This window comes from Brassica napus, chromosome A3, assembly GCF_020379485.1.
Source record: "Brassica napus cultivar Da-Ae chromosome A3, Da-Ae, whole genome shotgun sequence".
Lineage (NCBI taxonomy): Eukaryota > Viridiplantae > Streptophyta > Magnoliopsida > Brassicales > Brassicaceae > Brassica > Brassica napus.
Window position 1 is genome coordinate 11,425,689 of NC_063436.1, and position 24,866 is coordinate 11,450,554.

General features: G+C 35.0%; 5 protein-coding genes and 2 non-coding genes across 9 annotated transcripts; 6 read left to right on the top strand and 1 right to left on the bottom strand.

The window, feature by feature from the left end:
- The first annotated feature begins 2,138 nt into the window (after positions 1-2,138).
- LOC125607350 lies at positions 2,139-2,279 on the top strand. The gene has a single exon (XR_007338510.1). It is a non-coding gene; the product is annotated as a small nucleolar RNA snoR145 (small nucleolar RNA).
- Positions 2,280-2,310: 31 nt separating this feature from the next.
- On the top strand, positions 2,311-2,454 carry LOC125607339. The gene has a single exon (XR_007338499.1). It is a non-coding gene; the product is annotated as a small nucleolar RNA snoR135 (small nucleolar RNA).
- Positions 2,455-2,922: 468 nt separating this feature from the next.
- Positions 2,923-4,489, top strand: LOC106438273. The gene is made up of 2 exons (XM_013879384.3): positions 2,923-3,654; positions 3,927-4,489. The coding sequence occupies exons 1-2, from the start codon at positions 3,350-3,352 to the stop codon at positions 4,339-4,341; spliced, it is 720 nt and encodes a 239-aa protein (XP_013734838.2). The 5' UTR covers positions 2,923-3,349; the 3' UTR covers positions 4,342-4,489.
- Positions 4,490-6,276: 1,787 nt separating this feature from the next.
- Positions 6,277-8,591, top strand: LOC106438274 (protein ABIL1). 3 transcript variants are annotated; one of them, XM_013879387.3, is made up of 9 exons: positions 6,279-6,571; positions 6,899-6,981; positions 7,071-7,221; positions 7,305-7,404; positions 7,482-7,577; positions 7,671-7,755; positions 7,844-7,896; positions 7,971-8,071; positions 8,189-8,591. In XM_013879387.3, exons 1-9 carry the CDS (start codon positions 6,479-6,481, stop codon positions 8,339-8,341), a joined length of 915 nt encoding a protein of 304 aa, XP_013734841.1. In that variant the 5' UTR covers positions 6,279-6,478; the 3' UTR covers positions 8,342-8,591. The 3 variants fall into 3 exon arrangements, with proteins under 3 accessions (XP_013734839.1, XP_013734841.1, XP_013734840.1); XM_013879386.3 differs by having other exon boundaries at positions 6,284-6,571; positions 7,962-8,071; XM_013879385.3 differs by having other exon boundaries at positions 6,277-6,571; positions 7,482-7,755; positions 7,962-8,071.
- A 1,837-nt stretch (positions 8,592-10,428) lies between these two features.
- LOC106438275 (BTB/POZ domain-containing protein At2g46260) lies at positions 10,429-12,825 on the top strand. The gene is made up of 5 exons (XM_013879388.3): positions 10,429-10,890; positions 10,973-11,220; positions 11,296-11,359; positions 11,488-11,767; positions 11,841-12,825. Exons 1-5 carry the CDS (start codon positions 10,638-10,640, stop codon positions 12,655-12,657), a joined length of 1,662 nt encoding a protein of 553 aa, XP_013734842.2. The 5' UTR covers positions 10,429-10,637; the 3' UTR covers positions 12,658-12,825.
- Positions 12,826-15,014: 2,189 nt separating this feature from the next.
- On the top strand, positions 15,015-16,912 carry LOC106443655 (NDR1/HIN1-like protein 6). Its single transcript, XM_013885202.3, has 2 exons — positions 15,015-16,379; positions 16,467-16,912. Exons 1-2 carry the CDS (start codon positions 15,637-15,639, stop codon positions 16,480-16,482), a joined length of 759 nt encoding a protein of 252 aa, XP_013740656.2. The 5' UTR covers positions 15,015-15,636; the 3' UTR covers positions 16,483-16,912.
- A 2,796-nt stretch (positions 16,913-19,708) lies between these two features.
- Positions 19,709-20,383, bottom strand: LOC106443656 (arabinogalactan protein 16). The gene is made up of 2 exons (XM_013885203.3): positions 20,126-20,383; positions 19,709-20,029 (listed from the first exon to the last, which is right to left on the bottom strand). The coding sequence occupies exons 1-2, from the start codon at positions 20,238-20,240 to the stop codon at positions 19,923-19,925; spliced, it is 222 nt and encodes a 73-aa protein (XP_013740657.1). The 5' UTR covers positions 20,241-20,383; the 3' UTR covers positions 19,709-19,922.
- Positions 20,384-24,866: the final 4,483 nt, after the last annotated feature.

Below are 24,866 nucleotides of genomic sequence, written 5' to 3' on the forward strand. Positions count from 1 at the left end.
AACGTAATAATTCTGGTTATAGAGAAAATATACTGCTTGGGCAGATAAAACTAAACCATTTCTTGAGCTTCATTTAAAAAAATTCGAAGTTAGATTAATCGCTGATACTATTCCTTTTAGGAATTAATTGAGTTTGGACCTATATACCGTTTTTTTTTTGGGGTGCAAATACTTTTTTCTTTAAAGAAAAGAAGAGCAAATGACAAAGGAGAAACAGTGTATGAACCAAGTGGTGATAGCTTAAAGCATGTTTATTTAGCTTAAGTAGGTTGTTTAGGATATTTTGTAATTAAAAGAAGGGAAATTGCACCCTATATACATGAAAAAAAAACAAATACACTAACTAACCAAAATCCCCTCCAAAAAACAAATACACTAACTAACCAAAATCCCCCCCTCTCTCCTACTTTCTCTTCCTATCTCTCTTTACTCTCTCTCCCAAAATCTAATTTTTCATTTCTTTTTTGTTATTTGGTAAATAAGCCCTTAAAAGAAAAGAAAAAAAGAAAAAAAAAGAAGGGGTGTTGCTTAATTAAGCATTAGAAGGATTGTTACTTCTTTTGCTTTTTTTTTTTTTTTTTTCTATCTCTCTCTCTCTTTCTCTTTTTGTTCTCTCTGGCTCACTTAATTTTCTCTTCATTATGGTCTACTTGAGAGATCCTTAAAAGGTTTTAGCAATAATCATGTTTTTAATGACAATTTTTTGGGGTTTGGTTGTACCCACATCAGTTTTGGTTTTGATTTTCATGAGAACTAAATTATCATCACTTAATCAGTCTAGACTTGGGTTTCGGTCTAAGTGATTTACATGGTGGATCGTAACAGATGATCGATTCACCCCTGACATTAGTCGGAATGTATCGAAATGCCGGCTTATCAAACATTTTGGTCATTGGTAGTTAAGTTGAAGTGAGGGCTGATCATACCAAACCATATTAGTTATTCATTTGTAGGCCTGGGCATTTTACCCGGATCCTAAGACCTGACCTGAAACCGATCCGAAAAAACCCGGTTCGGGTAGGAACCGACCCGATCAAATTACCCTATCGGGTCTTGTTGCAGAGGACCCGCATGACTTGGACCCGACCCGACCCGACCCAAATCCGAAACCTGATGGGTACCCGAATTAATAATGTAAATTAAATAAAATACATCAAGGGAGAATCGAAGACGGGTTATTTGTCTAGAGAACATGGGAGTCAACCACTAGGAGACAACAAATTGTTGTTGTATTTCACATAGTTTAGTATATATACACATTTTAATATAATAAAAACACACATTTTGAATAAAATTATGAATATTTTCGGATATATAAATATTTTCAGATAATTTTTTTGTATTTTTAGGTTTTTTTAGATCGAACCCGACCCGAAACCGAACCGAATCCGAACCGATAAATTCTAATTACCCGAATGGATCTAACTATCTAAGACCCGACCGACCTAGACCCGGCACGACCCGAACAGATCCGGAACCGAAAATTTGAAATTACCCTATCGGATCCTAAACTCTTAGACCCGAAAGATCCGGACCTGAAAGGATCCGATCCAAATCCGATCCGACGACCTGAAATGCCCATGCTTATTCATTTGTACAAATACGGGCTTTAAAAATAAAAGTCAAGACCATAACTATAAGCCCAATCCAAGATACGTAGCATCAGCCCTAATACACACACTCTATATAAACTCATTTAAAGATTCATTAACTTCCACAGCTCTTAGGGTGGTTTATCGCTCTTCTTCCCCGCCGTTTCTGTTTAGTTTTTGTTAATTATTTGAATTAGATCTCTTCTCTCTTTACTTTGGCTATGGTATGAATTATCTATCTGTGTCTAGGGATGCAATGAAGAGTTAATATCGGAAAGGTTTAAATAGATCGTGTGGGGCGAGTCTCGTTCGCGCGAGATGAAATCCGATTTATATTATGGTTCGTATTCGCTGAGCATTTCGAATTTTTAGTTATTATAACGAGGGACCTATGGGTGAAACGCTTTAAATCAATGCGTATTCAAGCCAAGTTTACCTTCGTATATTCATTATCGGAGATTTGCCGGAATCTGTGATTTCAATTCCTGATTTTAATTATGTTTCCGATTAAATTTTTGGATAATGTTTTTCTACTGATTGAGTGAAAAGCGAAGGACCCAGCAGGGAAGCGAGTATACTCATGAAATGAGGCTTCTCTAACAATTTTATTTAACCTTCGTATATTTAGTCTCCAAGTGATAATTGATGATCTGTTATCGGATTGTCGCGAGTTCTTGGTGTATATATGAATTTTTGAGTTTTTTTGTTAATTAGAGAAAAAGCAGGGATTGTGTGTATCGGCTTAGTGCTAACAATGCGCTTTGTACGAAAGATTTCCCAATGCAAAATCAATTAGGGGCAGATGGGCAGTTGTGATTCATTTTCTCCATTGAATAGCTCAACAATCATCTTCCCTACATTTTGTTCTCTTGATACCTTTTTTTTTCATTATGTTGGTCACAAGTCTTGCCTACATATATGTGTTGTTTCACTAAATTGGTCACGCTATCTGTACCTCAACAATGGACTACTGTTAACATATCTGTAGATTTCAACAGAAACTTGGCCTACCTGGTAGAAAGTTGAGAACATGTAAAGGAGAAGCAATTAATGTTAGCCCAAAATCCACCAATACTGAACAAAGAAGTACGGACATTTGCAATGGAGTATAAATATAGTTAATATGTATATTTGTGTAAAGAGGGATGAGCTGCAAGAATCCAATTTGAATTGACGAAACATATTGATTATAAAAAAGTTGATTATACAAATCGATGGTGTAAGGTGAACCAATCTATGACCCACTAGGCTTCGGGGCTAAAGCTGTACCAAGTGTCCATGAATCCGGATGTGTATAAATAAAAGGAAGACACTTTCGTACGAGATGACCAACATTAAAATCTTGTCTAAATATCGAGGAAAAACAAACAACTCCAAACTTAGCCTTGTCTATCTAGGGCTCGGATTTGATTCCATTTATCGATAAACATGAATCCCTAACCATAAACGGACCGGCATATGATTTTCAATTATCAGATATAATGTCGACCGGTCTTTATCGTTGAAGATAGATTACAAGTCTGATTAATCGTAGTCATCCATAGATAAAGGAGCTTTATAAATAAAAAGCAGCTTTATCCTTTAAAGAGAATTTTTCTGTGACGAGGACCTATATCTATCCTCGCGTCGCGACTTGTCGTCTTCGTCTCAAATCTCAATCCTCTTCGAAGCACACAACATCATATTCCTCCTCGCATCCCTCTCCTTCGCTCCGAGATATTCTGACTTCTGAAAACATCGCCGCCGTCTCCAATTCGATGGCGTTCCTTGTCCGATCGCCGGATATACCCACACGAATCTTCTCCGATTCGAATTCGAGTGCAAGTCACGCGTTTACGAGGAGGAGAGGTACGGTTTCCGCGAGAGTTTCGTCTAGTTTCATGATTCAGAAATCCAGATTATACGCCAAATTCTCAGCTCCGGCGAAAGAAGACTGCAAGATTAGCAGACATGATGAGGAGAATAAAGAGAGCTACTACGTGAATAAGGGTCACGCCGTTCAGTGCCTCAGAGAGGAGCTTCCTTCCTTGTTCCTCAAAGATCCCAGCTTCCACATTTACAGGTTCCCCATTTCACTTTCTCTTTCTTCCTTTCAGACAAACTCTTCTTGATCGATCTCACTGCTTCACGGTCGTGTTTTGTATCCTAATTGGTCTCTTAATTAGCTTTATACTTAATCAGTCCACTACTGGTATGTTCTTGATAAGAGGTCTGTCAATAGTTCTTGATCAATCTGTCTGCTTCCTGGTCGTGTCTGTATCCTAGTTGTTCTCCTCTTTAGGGTACTCATTGGTCTGTCCTTAGTTCTTGATTCTAGCTCTATTCTTGTCACAGGGATGATATTGTGTTTCGAGATCCTATGAACACCTTCATGGGGATTGATAACTACAAATCCATGTTCTGGTGGTTGCGTTTCCTTGGAAGGATCTTCTTCAAAGCACTCTGCGTCGACATTGTTAGTATTTGGCAACCCACAGATAACACTCTCATGATTCGATGGACTGTTCACGGGGTTCCTCGTGGTCCCTGGGAGACTCGTGGTCGTTTTGATGGCACTTCCGAGTATAAGTTCGATAAGGATGGGAAGATTTATGTTCACAAAGTCGATAACATCGCTATTAACTCGCCTCCAAAGTTTCAAATGCTCAGTGTTCAAGACCTTGTTGAAGCCATTACCTGCCCTTCCACACCCAAGCCGACGTATTTTGAGTTTAAAGACTCGTCATCATCATCTTCGGAAACATACTAGTGTGCATAGTCTTTTTGTGTGGTTATAGATATAGAGTAATGAGAAGCTATGGGACTATAGTTTGGTGTGTAATAATATATAGATGAAGAAGAATGAAATAAAACAAACAAAAGCGTTTTTGTGTGTATAATCAAGACAAGCTTGTGTATTTTTACATGTTCGATAAGTAATTTGTAGGTTGGCAGGTCCATTTGGTTAGCTAATCTACACGTGTGAATCGCAGGGATTAACTAGATCCACATCCGGTTTAAGTTGTGGTTAATTAAAATTTTAAAAATCGTGCATGGAATCTCACCGTAAATATTTAATGTGCTATATGATATCAACTACCACATTAAAAACATATACCAGACGTGTGAACATTTCTGTTACATATATACTACAATAGTACTACTAGGTAATAACCCGCGCCTTGCGCGGGATGTGATTATTAGTTTCGTTATTTTTAATAAAAAAGACAATAAATCTGTTTAATCTGGATATTGGTTAGGTTTTACGTTTTTTTGTTTTTAATCTTCTAAAATATAACTATTATTTTAAATTAATATTTATTTTAGTTTATTCGGTTAAAACATTTGATTTTTTGGTTTTTTCGGATAAAAACCTAAAATTAATATTATATGTTTATTTTCATATTATGAAGTTTAGATAGTTGTCATGTCGAACCAATAGTTTCATATTATAGTTTTTAAACAGATAATAGTTTAAGAAAAAGAAAAGAAAATTATTAAGACAAATCATTTCACTACAATTTGGTCGGTAGTGAAAGAAACATTAAGAAAAAATATTTCAACTTTCAAAAAAATTAGATACTTCAGCTGTGGTGAATACTTAGTTATAAGATGCTCACATCAAGGTGCACATGTATGTTTATGTAAGAAGTATATAAAAATAGTTAAAAAATATATAAAGATATTGTTAATTAATATTAAATGACATTTTTGTTTAGAATAATACATGAAAGATAAAATTAAAATTTATTTAAAATAAAAAAGACCTTGACATTAGTCATTTTTTCATTAAAAGAAAATAAAATTATATTCGTAAATAGGGGTGGACACATATCAAGTATCTGGATATTTGGAAGCATTCTTGTCAATTCGATCTTTAGCCACCTAGATATTCGGTGACTCCGATATCCGAAATGTTTTAGAATTTTAAAGAATATCCGATTTGATTCGTAAATAAAATAAAATTTTAAAAATAATTTAATAATAACATTTTATTACAAAAATAAAACATTATATAACCTTTTAATTTTAGTACCTAATATAATAAATTTATATTGTAAAACTGATATAAAGTATAATATATATAATTCTTTTCATATATGTATATATATGCATATAACATATCGAATTAGATATATGTTCCTAAAAATATTGGTATTAGTGATTTGCTTCTTTTTTGGATATTGTATTTTAGTATTTGATTTGTTTCGTAAAGTTTCAAATATCAAGATTTTTTGGTTCAAATCAAAACGGATAACAAATCGAATCAAAATTTATGAATACTTTGCTCAATTTTATCTGTAAACAATAAAAATAATATATATATAGTTTGGCTTTTGATTCGTTATCTATTTTTATTCGAACCGAAAAATCCAGAGTTTTATTGGAACTATGTATGTGAGTTTTATATTAAAAAAATCACAAAGTACATAGTGTGAACACATTTATGACTATAGTGTGAACGCGTTAGCATATTTATTATCAAATCATTGTGAGGCTGCCACGTGTCTATTATAATGTGAATGCATTTATTACAATGCTTCTCTTTTAATATATAAGGGATATTTATAGAATTACAGATCGATTTTTTTAATGTATAGTAGACAAAAATATTAATTTAATTTACTATTAGTTCATTAATCTGAAAATTTTATTTAAATAAAAGACAGTGCGTCTTTCCCGAAGTCGTTTTCTAATATTCGTTTGTACTCACTCAGAGAGGAAAAATGCCATTTGGAATCACTTCTACTTCACTCACCTTATGTCTTCTTCTTCTCTCTCTTTCTTTCTCAAGTTAGCTTAGCAGTCTCTCACCAGAAAGTCTAACCTCACATCACAAATCCGAACAAACATTGATACAGTGATAGGGAAGAGAAGAGAGAGATAGAGAGAAAAAAGAAGCTAAAATGAAAGAAGAAGCTTTGGTGACGGATGATCCAGCAATGACCTTTGAAGAGGTTTCTATGGAACGCAGCAAGAGCTTCGTTAAGGCGTTGCAGGTTACTTGTTATATATTTCCTCACATTGATATGGTTTTGAGCGAGATCCATGATCTGTCCTAGTTGTATATGCTATAGACTTTAGGGTCCATGGTAAAAAGTAACTTAGTGTTATTGTCTGTAAGACTGTAATTATGTGGATTAAGTGTGTAAGTTATTAATGGGACCGAGATCAGATGATTGTCGGTTGGTGTTATAACACTTCTTTAAGATTGTATCTGTGTCATTTTGGGATCAAAACAATGGTTGACTAATAATAATTTTAACTTTTGATCTACCATTGATTGGTTCATGTTAACTTGTCACACTTTAATTTTTATGTAACAGGAGCTCAAGAACTTGAGGCCTCAACTATACTCGGCTGCTGATTACTGTGAAAAGTCTTATCTTCATAGCGAACAAAAGCAAATGTATGTAATATATTCCCTATATAGTTTATACAACTAGTAACAGCTTTGAATGATGGTTGTTCTCATGTTTCTGCTCTGTTTCTGTTAAGGGTACTGGACAATTTAAAGGACTATACTGTAAAGGCTCTGGTTAATGCTGTTGATCACCTTGGAACTGTTGCTTCCAAGCTTACTGATCTCTTTGATCACCAAAGTTCAGACATATCAACTATGCAGTTGAGAGCTTCTTGTGTTAGCCAGGTAACAAGACTTGTCATAACACACTTCTCTACTGATCTTAGACATTCTCTCTCTCTCTTAAAGGTTTGTGTTCATTTTGTCAGCAACTGCTTACAAGCCGGACATATATAGACAAAGAAGGTCTTAGACAGCAACAGCTATTAGCAGTTATCCCAATGCATCACAAGCACTACACTCTACCCAGTAAGAGTTTTCTAAGATTTCTTTTGATTGGGGTTACTATTGAAATCTGATTCCTTCTTCTTTTTGGCTCTTGTTAGATTCTGTTAACAAGCGGGTACATTTTAGTCCTCTCAGACGCACAGACACAAGACAGAATCATTATCAAGTAGACATATCCCGTCTTCAACCTTCAGGTGCCATGTCCCCATCTTGGAGCTTGATTGATGTACTAGTTGTAGTTATAAATTGTAACTGCTTAAGTAATGGTTTGGTTTTGACTCACTTAGATGCCCCTTCATCGAAATCACTCTCCTGGCATTTAGGATCAGAGACAAAGTCTACCCTAAAAGGAACAACTAGTGTTGCATCAAGGTGAGCCCACGAAAAGCAGTCTTAGTACTTGTTGTTACACACGTTCTTGGTCACTAAACAACTAAAGGTCACATACCTGTTGTGGCAGCTCCAAAGATTCAAAGGCTTTTGTAAAGACATCTGGAGTGTTCCATCTTTCAGGTACTAGAAACATAGCATTTATTCTGAGCTAATAGATTTGGACCATTTTGATGAGACTCTTGCAGGTGATGAAGAAAACATAATAAACAAGAAGCCTTTTGTCGGAGTTTCTCAGGTCTCAGGCGTTCCTGCAACATCCACCATCGCAAGGCAGACATACGGCGTTGCCCATAAGGTAAAATCGTAGAGACTACACATTGAATATTTGGTATGGATTAGATTAGTAATATGGGTCAAATGATTATAAGCTGATTGTCCTGATGAGACGAAGTTTGTTGTTGGTTCCTCTCAGGCTGTGGAAGTTCCCAAACTTACGACGGCACAAAAGTCACATGACAACCCACGACAAGAGATCATTCAAGCCCCTGTACGGACCAAAAGTGTTATGTCTGCGTTCTTCGTTAAACCGAAAACTCCAAAGCTCAAAGCCGGTTACGTCTCGTGAGACACCAAACTGAGAAGGAAAGTTCCAATATCATCATCCTACCCTTCTTTTATTCTTACAACACGTTCGTCTCTTTTCATGTAATTGATCTTAGGTCCAACATCATTGTACGAAGTCAAATAAGACATGATTATGGTCCGTGAATAACAAAACTGGGTAGATTAATCAAGAATAAATGTGTTTTAAAGCAAAGGTTTGAAGTGCAAAAGGCACTATAATGATTTTATTAAGTTACTAGATTCTGCGGGTATATTTTTTGTTTAATTTTTTTTAATTAATTTTTATATTTGTGTTTTTTTGTTATGTTTGAGTATTTTATCCGGATCCGAAGATCCGATCCGAAACCAACCCGGAAAATTCTGGTTTGAATAGGAATCGAACCGATATTTTTATCCTATTGGATTTTGTTGTGGAGGACCCGCGGATCTTAGATCCGAACCGACCCGAATCCAAGACTCGAAGGGGGTCTGAAAATTTTAGTATATATTAGGTATATATGAGTGTTTCAATATATTTTTGGTATCATGTATTTTTTTAAGCATCGAATATGGGTTTTCGGGAATGGTTTTGGATTTAGGGTAAAAGTTTAGGTTCTTAAAAATATAATTCGGATAACATATAAGATTTTCGGTATTTTCATGTCTTTGGGTCAGATTTTTGGGTTTTGGATATTTTTGGGTGTTTAAATATTTTCAGATATTGGTTTTCGGGTAATGGTTTGGATTTCAGATAAAATTTTAGATTTTCAAAAATATAACTCGGATAACAGAAAAATTCCGGATATTTAAATATTTTTAAGTTTTTTTTGGGTTTTCTTTAGACCGAATCCAAACCGAACTTATTTCAGAACAGAACCAAACCTCTACAAATTCTAGTTATCTTATTAGATCTAAATATATAAGACTCGAAGGATCCGTACCCGACAAGACCTGGCCCAAGGACCCGAGTGCCCTCTTCTATTCTTTGTACTTTGTAGTCATATTTATGTTTCTCTTTGTAATCATATTTGTGTAATTTTTTTTTAATTATTAGTAAAAGGTTTTGATAATTGTATTGAATTTGTGATGTTGCATAACTATACAATTGCGTCATAGCCATTTCATACATTTATTTTGTACTTTATTTCTATACAGTTATTAATATTTTTTAAAAAAAACAAAATATAGTTACAATTTTGTTTATAGTAATTAAATAGATAAATTATATGTTTTTATTAAATCTTCATGATTTGATTTCATATATAATAATTTATATAACGTTATTATTACACATAATAATTTGTCGTGAAATTAAAAATGAGTTTTTTTAAATTTGACCCAATGTAAATAAAAAGATCCAATGTAAATGAAAAGACACATGATCATTTAATTATTAATAGGACAGTTATATTAGGGTTATATGAACATGCGGTTATATTAGAAATTATCAACGAAAGTATGGCAGCCACTATACACATTATGTCCACGATCAAACGAAAATGTATAATATTGTAATAGAAGCAAACTGTTAATTAATTAATTAGGTACATCTTGTTTTATCTTTAATAAAAAAAAAATTAGTTGGACACAACTTTTTATCAATTGGTCATGCTGCTGTTTTAATAAAATAGATTAATTAACCTTGTATCGAACACACACGTAATATGTCTGATCCGACCAAACAGGCATACGTTTTTTTGTCGTAAATATGAAATAATCGTTTTTTTTCTCTTAAATTCCATTTCTTAATTGCATAGAGAGTTACAATTTGTTGGTTGTTCTATACTAAACCACCTCAAGTTTGAGTAATAGAATGATATTTTAACGTCAAAAAAGAAAAAAAATCATCTCTTTAGATGATATTATTTTTTAATGAATTTATGAGTAAACGATAGTTTTTAATAATTTAAAATATTTTTTTTATGAATTTCATTGATGAAATTCATATTTTTTAATAAAGAGTGATTTAATAAGTTTTTTTTTATAAATGATCCTAAAATTTTATGAAATCCCTGATCCAATATTAGTACTAATCTAAATGGGCCACTAAGAAACGGACGGAAAGCAACTCCGTTTTCTTTAATTAGCCTTTCATCTAATTCATTGGTAACCGACCTGTAAGCATAGCCATTCAACGTTCTGTTTCCAACTTGGACCAGCTAAGCTAGAGCTCTCTCGAAAATTTTGAAATTAAAAAAAAAAAAACCATTTCTAGGGTTTGTTCCTCAAAAAAATCAAATATCCGAATTCGACCCCTTTTTCCAGATTCATCTGCTGGGTATTCGCCGGATAGAGAGGGTGGTTTGGAAAAAGGAAAGATGAGAGGTTCGGATCTATTTGACCCTAAGACGTCCACGGACATGGATTCCATTTTGTCTCCCCGCGACTCCTCTCCCGGCGCTGATTTCGGCTTCGCTTTCAACGACAGCAACTTCTCCGACCGTTTGCTCCGAATCGAGATCCTGGGTGGGCCCTCGTCCGGTTCCAGGTCCGACGGCGATGGTTGCTGCACGAGTATTGCCGATTGGGCTCGTCATCGCAAGAGGACAAGAGATGATAAAAATAATAAGGGTACCTAAAAGTTTTCACCTTTATGAAGAAATGAATAATTTCGTAATCAATTAATAATATGTTTTGTTACGGTTGGTTTCAGACATTGTGGCGTGTCCTGAAGAGCAGATTATAACCGACAACAACCGACCTGATATGGATGATTGTCCTGGTGGTGACGAAGAAGGAGAGGCAATGGTGGAAGAGGCTCTATCAGGTGATGATGATGATGATGATGATGCGTCTAGTGAACCAAACTGGGGAATGGACCATTCCGCTGTTGTTAATAATGTTAAGGAACTTCATATTAGTTCTCCTATCTTGGCTGCTAAAAGCCCCTTTTTCTACAAGGTAGCTTTAATCCTTTCTGTATCCTTCTTGTTTGCTCATACATTGGATAACATTGTCTTTTGCTTCTTGTCGTAGCTGTTCTCCAATGGCATGAGGGAATCAGAACAAAGACATGTTACCCTTAGAATTAGTGCACAAGGTACCACCGCTCTTTCATCTCAAGCTTTTCCTTTGTTTTTGATTCTTTGTTGCTTTGGTATTGACTATTTTGGTTTTCACATGTGTTATTTTTGTATTCATGAAACGTGATTTTTGTGTTTATGGCAGAGGAAGGTGCTTTGATGGAGCTTTTAAACTTTATGTATAGCAGCTCTCTAACCGTCACAACAGCACCTGATTTATTAGATGTGCTTATGGCTGCTGACAAGTTTGAGGTTGCCTCCTGCATGAGGTATTGCAGTAGACTTCTCCGCAACATGCCTATGACCCCTGATTCCGCTTTGCTCTATCTCGACCTTCCCTCCACTGTTTTAATGGCTGAAGCGGTCCAACCTCTAACTGATGCAGCCAAGCAGTTCCTTGCCTCGCGTTACAAGGATATTACCAAGTGAGCACGGACTCCAAATGCATGTAATCGAATGTTGTAACTATTATATTCATGTGTTACCATTCTTGTACAGGTATCAAGAGGAGGTTATGGCCTTGCCGTTGGCTGGAATAGAGGCGATACTATCGAGCGATGATCTCCAAATTGCTTCTGAGGACGCTGTTTATGATTTTGTGTTGAAATGGGCAAGGGGGCAGTACAGTTCACTGGAAGACCGTAGAGAGATTCTTGGTTCACGCCTTGCGCTCTGTATCCGCTTCCCATACATGACGTGCCGGAAACTCAAAAAGGTACTAACGTGCAGTGACTTTGAGCATGAAGTAGCATCAAAGCAGGTTCTAGAAGCGCTCTTCTTCAAAGCAGAAGCCCCGCACAGGCAACGCATTCTCTCCGCTGAAGGATCAGACTCCACGAACCGCCGTTTCATTGAGAGGGCTTACAAATACAGACCCGTAAAAGTCGTGGAGTTCGAGCTTCCACGTCCGCAGTGTGTAGTGTACCTGGACTTGAAGCGGGAGGAATGCGCAGGACTGTTCCCTTCGGGGAGAGTCTATTCTCAGGCTTTTCATTTAGGAGGTCAAGGCTTCTTCCTCTCGGCGCACTGCAACATGGACCAGCAAAGCTCGTTCCACTGCTTTGGTCTTTTCCTTGGGATGCAAGAGAAAGGAGCTGTGAGTTTCGGTGTGGACTACGAGTTCGCAGCTAGACAGAAACCTTCGCAGGATTACTCGAGCAAATACAAAGGGAACTACACGTTCACTGGTGGGAAAGCGGTTGGCTATAGAAACCTTTTTGCGATTCCTTGGACTTCGTTTATCGCAGAGGACAGTCAGTACTTCATCAATGGCGTTCTCCATCTCCGAGCTGAGCTCACCATCAACAGAACTTAACTGATCAGTTTCCCTCTCCTCTTTCTCCATATATAAGTTACATTATCTCTTGATGTAGCAGCTCTACTAACCATGAGTGTGTTGTGTAATTTGTCTAGGGAGAAGTAAAAAGTAAGGTTTTAAAAGAGTACGCACGCTGTACATTTGAATGGAATTTAACTTTTTCTATCTACACGTGTCAACTATTTTCAACCTACTAGTCCTAGATTTTGAGCCTTTAGTTAACTGAAAATATAAATTGTCCCTCAGTATCTGAGATTAGGACTTAAAACATTTGGGTTCAAGGCTTACCCAAACGACGTGGTTAAGATGAACATAAAAGGATAGCGTATTCGAGTCCTCGTCATGATCGGACCCACCTAATGCGTAAGTAAGACTATTCACTTACCAGAAGAACACGTCATTTTGTCGCGGATTCATTTGGCCTTTGGATTTAAATATATGACGTCTTCCCCACGTAGCAATAACTAGTATATTGCTACCAACAAAGAGATTAATATTTGATAGCAATATATTAATTTTTGATTATGATTCATTCCTTGTTATTTTTTACATTAACAAAAGATTGTAATTTTTTTCTTTATTATATATATTGAATACATATAGAATTTCAAAACGATTATTAATCAACAGGATTAGATATAGGAAAGTAATTTGAAGATTTAAACTTTGAGTAACAGCAACAGAAAGATTGACCAAATTGATTTCGTCGACAAACTCCACTTTTGTAACCTGTAGATATGCATCTGGTAATGCATTCTGGTGTACCACTACATCCAATGGTGCATAAGCTCTTTTGTCCTATTCAATCAAAAAACATATTGAGAAGACACACGCACCACTATCAGTTTTGTATATCTAGAATGAAAAAAATGAAAAATTAACTATACAAAAATTAATAAAATAGTTTTATTTTAATTGACTTAAAAACTTCACAGAAATGTTTCTATGAAATAAAAAACCTTCATTTGAGACATTATCACTCTGAATGAAAAATAAATTACCTAAAATCATGGGTAAAAGAAATATTTCAAGCATCGTCAATGAAAGTAGTTGATTAGACGAAAACTTATTGATTGCCATTAGTTTTTTTCCTTGAAAATGAAACCACTTTTTGAGATATCCTTCGATGACATTAAAGCAATAAAAATAATTAAAATAGATGCTCAGATTACAAGTGTTTTGCAATAAGACATGTTGTGTCTTCTGAAGTGAAAATTTTAAGATTTCTTAAGATAGTTAAGATAAATAAAACTATATTTAATAACTGAAAATTTTAAGACATGTTTTTTTTTTCTTTTGGGTTGCAGAATAAACTGAAAAGTTCAAAACCGGAGAAGAGTGTGTCAGGGAATAAGAACTCAGGAACTGGAGACAATGCGTTTAATCTACCAGCAAAGCGCATCAACTGCTTGATACAAAGCCTCGAGCAGATGCTGTAGCAGTAGGCTAACGAATGTTCAATCATAACACTAGTATTGATTTCTACTTAATTTGTTAACATAAACAAAGGAAACAAGTTTTACTAATTTCCAGAAAACTTGGTAGGTAGTATAGAAGAGAGGGAGATATGATTTGTTGTGGCAGTTGTTAATATAGAGGGTTTTTTTTCCGTAGTAACCTGACTTACGGAAGGATCAAGACTAATCCCCATGAAGAGGCTAATATAGAGATGTTTTTGTTGTGTGTTTTTCTTTATACATGGCTTCCTCTATTGCATTTAGACATGATTTAATTTTATGAGAGAGAGAGAGATTTCAGATCGGTGTTTTTATTTTGCGTCAGCTTTTTTTATTTCTTTTTGGAAGGTTTCATGTACAATATATTGAACTTTTTTGAATCTATGTGGAGTGTGGAGGGGCAGATGCCCACCATGATCTTTTAAAAGTAGTGTATTTTAGCACAAAAGTAATGCCCCTGTTTATTTGCATTGCATTGTTAAGGTCCTGGTTGCAGCTTTTATAGTAAACCCACTTATTGTAAGCCAAGCCTTCTTGTAAAATTTAGCTTTAAATTGTCCATCAAGATAATCAGTAGTTGTTACTTGTTACAGCTTAGAAAACAAGATAAACATCATATGACAAGTTGATTTTGGAAATTGAATTCTCAATTTTTTTTTTTTGAATTGAATGTTAAATTTATTCTCAATTTCATGTAGCATATTCATACAGATATGGTTGAGAAGTGGAGACATGGCAGCAGAGGTCACTGGAACCTTTGTGATGTAAGTCTTAATGCAGAAGCAGTTTTGTCACATGCTTCTCTCTATACACTACTATATAATGCAGAAGCAAAACTCACAAACAAAAGATACAAGAGAAAGAAAAGGAACACATAACATGCTTTGCAGTTTTGTCAAGTAAACCTGTAAGGAAATGAGAATCATCAACTACTTTGAAGCGAGCAATGTAATGGTCTTCTTGTGATCCACTTCCTCAAAGTTTATAAATCGTTTAAATTTAAAACTTTTTTCCTAGTTAATTGTGTACGTTTAGTGATTCTAATTAACTCAGATATGCCGACAAAAAAAATAACTCAGATATTTTGCATATAATAATAATTAGGGAAAATCAAATTTGATCGAACTTAATATATACCACCACTCTGTTCATGTTATCATGTACAACAGGTGAATCTGAAAAGAACAGAAACTGAAGGGTAAAATGTTGGAAGAAGAGAAAAAGAGGGACCAAATTGTAAAACATCGGCGCGCGAGAGTTTCGGCTTCAAACGAATTCTCATCCTCCCATCTCACGACAACACAGAACACAAAGTCTCTCTCTCTCTTTCTTCCAAAAAAACTCGAAATCTCTTAGAAACCAAGTTTGGATCTCTGCAATCATCATCATCATCATCACCTCTCTCTTTCTCCATTTGAAGATTATATCAAACATTTCACCGTCTCTCTGTTATTTAGGTTTGAGGAGATCGTTGAAGAGAGGTGAATCAATAAAATAAAATAAAATAAAATAAAATAAAATGGCAGATAAACCGGTTCTTCAAAAACCACCAGGTTACAGAGATTCAAACATGGCCACTCCTTCTCCTCCTCCCCCTCTCAGACCACAGCAACAACCACCGCCCATGCGAAAAACCGCGGGAATGCCTTCTTCTTTCCGACCAAAGCGAAAACGCGGAAGCTGTTGTCGTACCTGCTGCTGTTGCGTCTGCATTACTCTCGTCCTCGTCATCTTCCTCCTCTTAGTCGCAACCGCCGTTTTCTACCTCTGGTTCGATCCAAAGCTCCCTATTTTCAGCCTCGCCTCTTTCCGCCTCGACGGATTCAAACTCTCCGACGATCCCGACGGCGCGTCTCTCTCCGCCACCGCCGTGGCCCGCGTGGAGATGAGGAATCCCAACGCGAAACTCGTTTTCTACTACGGAAACACCGCCGTGGAGATGAGCGTTGGCAACGGAAACGACGAGACGGGGATGGGAGAGACGACGATCAACGGGTTCCGACAAGGTCCGAAGAACTCGACGAGCGTGAAAGTGGAGACGTCGGTGAAGAACCAGCTCCTGGACAGAGGATTGGCTAAGAGACTCTCGGCCAAGTTTCAGAGCAAAGATTTGGTTATGAATGTTGTGGCCAAGACGAAAGTTGGATTAGGTGTCGGCGGGATTAAGATCGGAATGCTCGCCGTTAATTTGAGATGCGGCGGCGTTAGCTTGAACAAGCTTGATACTGATTCACCTAAATGCATCCTCAATACACTCAAATGGTAAGATTAACAACTATCAAGATTGTTTTTTTTTTTTAATGTTTAGTTAAATCCAAAGTTTGAAACTTTATGTGTTTTATATTGCAGGGTGAATATACAGTAATGAGGAAGTGAGAATTTGAAAATGGTGGTGATCTAACATTGTATGAATATATGTAACTATATTGTAGATAAATATATATTTATTTTTGGTCAACAGATAAATATATATATACCTTTACTATATTCTTTTTTGATCAAATTACTATATTCTATTTTCGTGTTTTATATATTTAATGTTTGGGTATTTGACTACATTAAGATGGAGCATATAGAGAGAGTGATGTGTTATATTTTCGTGTGTGATAGATTTTTTGTTGTGAGCTTGGGAGGAAAACATATGTAATGTGATGAGTATTTTTTTAAATGATAACAACTTGGTTACAAAGCATAGTAAGGGTATAGATAGCAAGCTTGTTCTCCAATCATCCATCTTGGTATGTATAACTCAGCCTTTGTGGCGTATGAATGGTTAAATTCAAAAACACTAGTCATTCTCATTTGTTCACTATAGTCTAGAAGTTCATCTTCATATTTAACTTTTTTTAGTCAATTACATTATCACATAATATATATTTCTATTATATATGATTATCAACTGTAATATATGCAATATTGATAAGTAACTTCACACACAACAATTCTATGATATAGTTCTCTTCATAACGTTCGGATCGAATACCAAATTTACATGTACGAATCTTTGATAGATAGGCTTTCTCCATAGCACATAGCTACGCAACAAACATTTATACCTGCAACGCTCATGAACTTCTAATAAGCTTTGTATTATATAATATGAAAGAAATTATATTGTAAAAATCAAATTTTAGATCAAGTGTAAAATCTTTTAAATTTTGATCCACTAGACCGTCATCTACTCTATTAAACACTTTAAAAAACTACTATACAAGAGTCTATTATAGACCAAGTCTAGATTATTAATATGTCCTATTAAATTAATATACTAATATAAAATTTAAACATATTGTGAACCAAAATAGAAGTAACAAAATAAATATTTTTATGTAGATAATTAAAACGCTTATCCTGCTATATAGGACATTTGTTTATATAGAGATTCCACTTAAGTAACAACCGTATTTCATTCAAATATTCTATAACATGTTATATTTTATTTATATTAATCATGATTTCATATTTATTAAAGACTAGATCTCGATCCGCGTTTTTGTTTTCAATTCTAAATTGGTATATATTATAATATATATGTGTGTATCAATTTTTAAAACATAATAAGTTTACGGTATATTTTTTTATTGAATAAATTGTTTTAAACTTTCACATGTATTTGTATCTTCTTCAATATATATATTTTTGGATTATTATTTCATTATTAAAATTGTAACTATATATATATATAGTAAAATATTGTTTTATTGTCATATTCAAAAATATTGTAACATTTAACAAATTTAGAAAGTTTTTTAAAAAATTAAACTTTTCGCTTTACAGATTTATATTATCGAGAAAATAATTAAACATTTAGTTTTTGTTTAATTTTTAAAATAAGCCTTATAGTTTAAAATTTGTTTTCATTGGTTTAAGGTAGTAAATATTAATCATTGTTAGATACAATATATAGATAAAAAATTCTTAAAGAATATTCATCTATCCATAAATTTCTTGTTATCCTAATTTCTAAATCACAAACCCAAATCTACAATATTTCTCAAAAAATGAAAATATTTCAAAAATAACAGTTTTTAAAAATATTATTTAAAAATACAACATATTGATGAAAAATTCTGAAAGAATATTCATTTATCCATAACATTCTAGTTATCCTAATTTCTAAATGACAAACCAAAATCTACAATATTTCTCAAAAAAATGTAAACTTTAAAAAAATAGCAGTTTTTAAGAAAATTATTTAAAAATACAACATATTGATGAAAAGCTTTGGAAGAATATCTATCTATCCATAAAATTTTTGTTATCCTAATTTCTAAATCACAAACCTAAATATAGTAACAATATGTTTTTCTCTCTAGAACTTCTAGAAAGAGATTTTATAGATATAAACTTAGCGACCTTGATGCTTATTGTATAACGAGCTTGATTTGATAATCGAACTCGACTCACATTTGTAACTTTTTGACCCGATTTACTTCTAATATTAACAAAAATTTCGACCTATTTTGTCCCTAATCATATTATTAATCACTATCCAAACTCACTATTCACCAACTTGTTGTCGGGACGATATATAGCACGCTCCTTAGCTTGTATCTCTTGTTATACTGTTGAGTTCAGACAGGCAATTAACGGAACACAAAGAGATGTGAAACTGCGTGGTGTTTGGATACCTTAATTGACGCTGTTAATCCAGTCAAGAGCTCAAATAATGGACAAAATTACAAGATGTTTATGGACTGGTCTTGGTGCTCAACACATGCGAGGGATGTTCCGTTCTCTGCAAGATGCTGGTCGATACTTGAGACCGTGAATAATTTGTCTCTGAACAAAAAAAAACATTCAGATCTTCTATTGTGCCTTGCTATTGTTAAACAATGGTCTCACAACTGAATCTTTACAACTTTTAGATCCAGAGAAACATTCTCTCGTTTATTGGTTAAAATTCAGTGGTATGCAGTACAATAGGTGCAAACTTCACTGCTGGTTCTGTTGCTGGTGCCGTTGCTGCTGCAGCTACTTGCCCACTAGATTTTGCAAAGACTCGGTGTCCAATAGACGTAAGAAACATAACCAAGTCTCTTCTTCCTTACCCCAAACTCATACCTTGAAGCTTCTTTGCCACTCTCTGCTCCTGTGTAGTTTGTAGCAAAGTCATGGTTTTGATAAGGGCTATGGTCCCATGTGAAATGGTATAAATAATTCCGTAATTTTATAATGTTACCCTCATGTGCAATTGTATTTTATATAATTATTATTTTCTCTATGAGTTGTTTTGTTTATCATTCGACATTTACATTAATATTTTCTCTATGATTACATTGACATTTACATTAATATTTTTTTCACCATTTAGAAGTGTAACATCCGTAGCTTTTAAGATAGAACCGAGAATGGTAATGTACTAGTACCAATGTAATGTAAGTGCCGTTTCCACAAGAATAATTCAAACTAAATCGAATATAACGGGAAGAAATTTCTAGATTTTATTTTGAAATTTTCAGATTTCCATGGAAGGCCACAAATTTGAACAAGAACAGGATTTGTTTTTTTAATTTTTTTTTTTAATTTTGTTCAAAGTTAATAATAAGTGTCAAAATATCTGGTGATTCAAGCAAAGAAAACACACACTATAAAGGATGAATAAATTGAATATCGAAGAAAAGGAATCGCCATCATAATCATAATAATCATAATCTGATGGAAAACAACAGAGATTCAATCTCCAGGAATCATCATCATCATGATCATAATCAAGACAAAAACACAAATCATGAGCAAATTAATAAACCATACTCGGGATTTTATCCACAAAGAAAAAAAGAACTGATGAAATGAAGAGACAAATCAGAAGAAGCTGTAGGAAGAGGATGCATCGAGAGGATGAATGAGGTATGTCAGCACCAATGCCACCACCATTAGCAGATACGCAATCCCTTGATCTATCGATGTCCCTGGATTAAACAAAAAAAACACTCTCGGATTCAGATCTGGAGAGACTAGAGAGAAGAAGAAGGGAATGTGATATCGTTGAATATGATGATGCTTACCATCACTGGTGGGAGCAGGAGCGGGAGCTAGGGATTGAGCGCCGGCGAGAGAAGAGACGACGGCGAAAACAAATGTGAATAACGCGAAACCAGCTACGTAACTCCTTGACGCCATTTCTCTCTCTCTGGTGTTTTGATCCGACGAAAAAGGAAGTTTGCCGGAGTATCTGCAGGATAGAGAAGAAGGAAAGAGAGACAGTGTGAGGATGATGATGAAGTGAAGAGACAACTTGTTTAGATGTTGTTCTTATAGGACAAGACCCGGTTCATGATTACTGGCTATAACCGGTAATTCATCCGGTCAATTCTATTTACCAGTCGGCTGAAATTTCAAAAAGCATGATTTTTCATCGATTCTTCCTTTTTTTTCTTCTTGTCAACAGGGATATCACTATGTTTCTAGATAAGTTTTATTTTATTTTATAAAATAAATTGGAAAAAATTAAATAAACGACATATTTGTTATATTCAAATGGTTCGATTCAGATATATTTGAAGGGTTAAGTTGTATTAGTTGGTCAAAGGAAAAATATATATAAAAAGTTATGAATTGAATAGTGGTTATTTAAAATATTGAGATAATCTAATTTAATTTTCGACCAACAAAAATGATGAATTTAAATTTAAAATTTTGAAACTCTGTAATTTTTATTTAAAAAAAGAAAATTAAATAAATAAAATGTAAGAACTTAAAATAAATGAATATTTGACATAGACCGACAGTTAGTTAAATAATGTTACGATATCAGTATCAATAAATGATTCAAAATATTTTATCTATAAATAATAAAAAAATGAAAATGAAAATAAAATAAAATAGTCTTTCCTTAGACAAATTAGTTAATATTAACTAAATATAAAGCTTGTGATAAAAATACTTAGAAAGTTTCTCAAATATGTGATGGCCTTACAAGACCATGTGATGGGTTATCACTTTTCTATGACTTTTATTTTACAAACTTATATTTTATATAAAGTTTATTGTTAGCATTTTTGTTAAATATATGTATATAAATAAGTTTTGACAAAACAATTTTTTTGCTAAATAACATAATTTTGGAGTCTTATGGTGGGGGTTGTTCAAAAAAAAAAAAGGAGTCTTACGGTGGGGCTGACTGACAGATTGGCAGTGAAGCTCACCTTATTCATCATGACTCCATGAGTCTCTCCAATTTTTTAAACAATGATTCAAGTCTCTTTTCATGCCATGTTGTTTTCCTGATTAATTTAACGTCTAGCAGGTGTTGATCAGCGTGATTATCGGTTAATCGGTAGAGATTTGGATTTTTGAAAAAGATTTTCGTATCTCACATGTGGTTTCAGAAGAAAACAAAACAATTCATATATAATGTGGTGTTCTATAACGCACAACATTGTTGCTCTGTTTAGGTGAATTGTTTACACGCTCTAAAGTTAAAGTTCGGTTAAAGTTAAAAAAAAACAATTAAGTTCGGTTTAATTTGGCATAACTTGTTTGTTTATCGTTCTAGTACCGAAGTAATATTTCTACATTAATGGTTTGATTGATAACTATATTATAAAAAGATATATCGATGTTGTTTAATCATCTTAGGATTTCTTACCATTTGAATTGATTCCACATAATTTATTGTTTTTTTTTTTGAGTAGTGTATGATTGATTATATATGTTTGACTTATTTTATTTTGGAGTACCTTAACCTTGGTTGTTGGATGTACGACAATACGGATGATTTGTTGTATAATTATAGTTGTTAATTGTATGATTGGTGTAGCTTTATGAGGTGGCTATTTTACAAACTAGTGAGAGGTATTAGCCGTTGGATCAGTTGCATCAATCATTTTATTTTTCGAATTAAAACTTTTAACATGACTCGAACATGTATGTTGCAGTTGGAAATAATTTAGCGTCACCTTTTATTTCTTTTTCAAATTTGAAAATCGAAAAAGTTCTAAAGTTGTGTTTTCAAGGTGCTTAAAATATCAATAATTAGCAAAAATGTATATATCGAAATTCGATTCATGGTTCCGAATGAATGTAAATCCAAAAAGGCAAGTTACACACAATATATGAGGGAAATAGTTGAACGACCTCTTGCTCTCTCACGCAGCTTCAGTCATAATAGGTTTAGTAGTTAATCTTTGCTTGCCTTTTTTTTACCGCCTACAGGTTTATATATGACGACTGCAAATTAAACAATTATAACGATTAGCACAAGGAGACTGAAACAGAGGGACAATGAAAATGATGGAGTAATGGGCTTGTGAACCAGCCATGTGCTTTACCAACTTGCCTCTTTCGGTTCCAGTTCTATTGGCAAATTTTGTCACATATTTTACAAGATGATATTTATCAGAAAATGCTATCTGACAGAACAAAGATGAATGGTAGATAGAACTGATAGTGTCATGATGAACGTGTCCAAAAATTGATATTTTGTCAATTCACTGATGATTTAATGTAGATTCATTTCTATTCAATAAAAAAAAACCATCTTCTTCCTCTCTTTCTCGTCCCGACTTGTTACAAGGGCAAGGAGAATATTCACGACACTTACCTGGCTGATGTGAAACATGACTTGCAAGAGAGCATAGAACCAAAACCTTATAATATTTTGTATCCGAGGAAAGATATTGTTTTGATTTTTTGAACATTTTTTTAATTTTTAATTTTCCTATATTTTATATTTTCTTACCAAAATTATAATTATTCTAGTGATAGTGTTATATTTTGTTTTGAATAAAATATAACAATAATCGAATCAATGACGAAGAGCCAATCCTAACCCATGTGCCCCTACTCTCACCAACGCCACATTATAGTACACTTATTTTTTTTCTGGGGACTAAATCACACTGACAACTTCTTATGCACATGGGGATGAAATCACCTTTGAATGGATTACCCTCAGCTTTCTTCTTTATTGAAAATACTTTACAAAGTTGTAAAGGTAAAGACAGTCTCTCTCTTACGGTTTCTATCATGAATATCCGGAAGTAGTGAATTATGATTTCTCTCCACTTAATAAAGATTTCATTCTAGTGCACTTTCTTGTGGCTTGTGAGTGCCATCTACTTTAGGCACTGAGAGTTATGTTTGGTAAGTGGAAACCAGATTTTGTGAATGAATTTTCTCAGAGTTGTATTACTGGTTTATATACTTCTTTGTTAGAAACACTTGTAGTATAGCAGTAGATGCATGTTCTGATCTTCCCGTCTCTTTTTTTTTTTGAGCAACAAGATTATCATTAATTGAAAGCGGTTAGTTGAGTGCATTAAGAGCCACCTCAACCACCCTCGAAAAAACATCGTTCAGGGCCAATTTGGCTAAACTATCCGCTTCTGAATTCCTCTCTCGAGGTATCCAGGCGAAGGTTACAGAATCAAATTTTGCGACAAAAGCTAAAATATCAGAAATCACTCCATGGAGCTCTGAAACAGAGTATCCAGAGGCGAGAGCTTTGATGAGTTGTGCCGAATCAGATTCGACTCTGATTGTCTGCAGTGTCATGCCGGAGCAAAGAGCCATCGCCTCGCGCATCGCCATGCCTTCTGCCAGTAGAGGTGAGGAGACGAAGGAAATCCCCTTCTTGAATCTTTGAATCCCGTCCTGCGTGAAGATAGCCCAACCTAGACCCGCTGCATCCTGCTGGCGATCCCATGCCGCGTCAGTTCTTAGCACCACCGCGCTCGAGCTCTCCGTTGGGGCCTGAAGCCCCTTTACCCTTACATCAGAAACTTCAGCCTTACTGGTGTTGACGCACCATTCTCGGGCTAACCTAATGGCCAAAGACAGAGTTTCTTCAGGGGACGTTGAGTGACCCTCAAAGACAAACTTGTTCCTTGCTTTCCATAGCAGCCATAAGATCCATAGAGCCAGCGAACCAGACGTAATTCCGGCGGGAGGGAGACATTGGGCATTACAAAGTGTGGACCAGCTCGATTCTAATTCTATGATTCCTCTAACATCCATTTCTGTCACAAAAGGAGCAAGAAGCCAGACCTGTTGTGCAAAACGACAATGGAATAAGAGATGAAGTATAGATTCTGAACACCCACATCGTTTACACGTTGGGTCAGCTGCAATGTGTCTCTCTATGAGTCTCTCTCCCACTGGGAGGGCACCTTTGAAAAGCTTCCACGCAAAGAGTTTAACTTTTGGCGCACACGGTAAGTTCCACACATCTTTTTTCCAGTTCACTGCCCCTGCAGCTTGACCACCCAAGGGGTTAAACTCATTTTCCACTGCTGCATAATAACCTGATTTTGTTGTGTAGTCCCCGGATTTAGTGCCTAGCCACACCAACTTATCAGGAGCCCCCGTGATACTTGGCTTCAGCCGCAAGATATCCCTCTCAAACTCAGGTAGAATTCGCTGAATTTCCTCCCTGTCCCAATCCATGGTTTCAGTTATCAGTAGGTCCGCTACCCTTAGCTCGACCGTAGCTTCTCCTGCAGGTCCCATTGGTCTTTTCTGTTCTGATAGGGACAACCAAGCATCATCCCAAATGTTGATTGAGCGTCCATCTCCAACCACCCAGCCCAGTTTTTTCACCAGCAAGTCTCTGCCTCTGAGCACACTGCGCCAACCATGAGAGGTAGAGGAAGTCTCTCCTACAGTTAGGAAGTTATTCTCCAAGCAGTACTTTCCTGTCAGTACCCGACTCAGAAGGCTATCCGGATTTTGTACCAACCGCCAGCTTGTTTTGGCTAGAAGGGCAATGTTGAAATTTTGGAAGTCGCGAAAGCCTAGTCCCCCAAT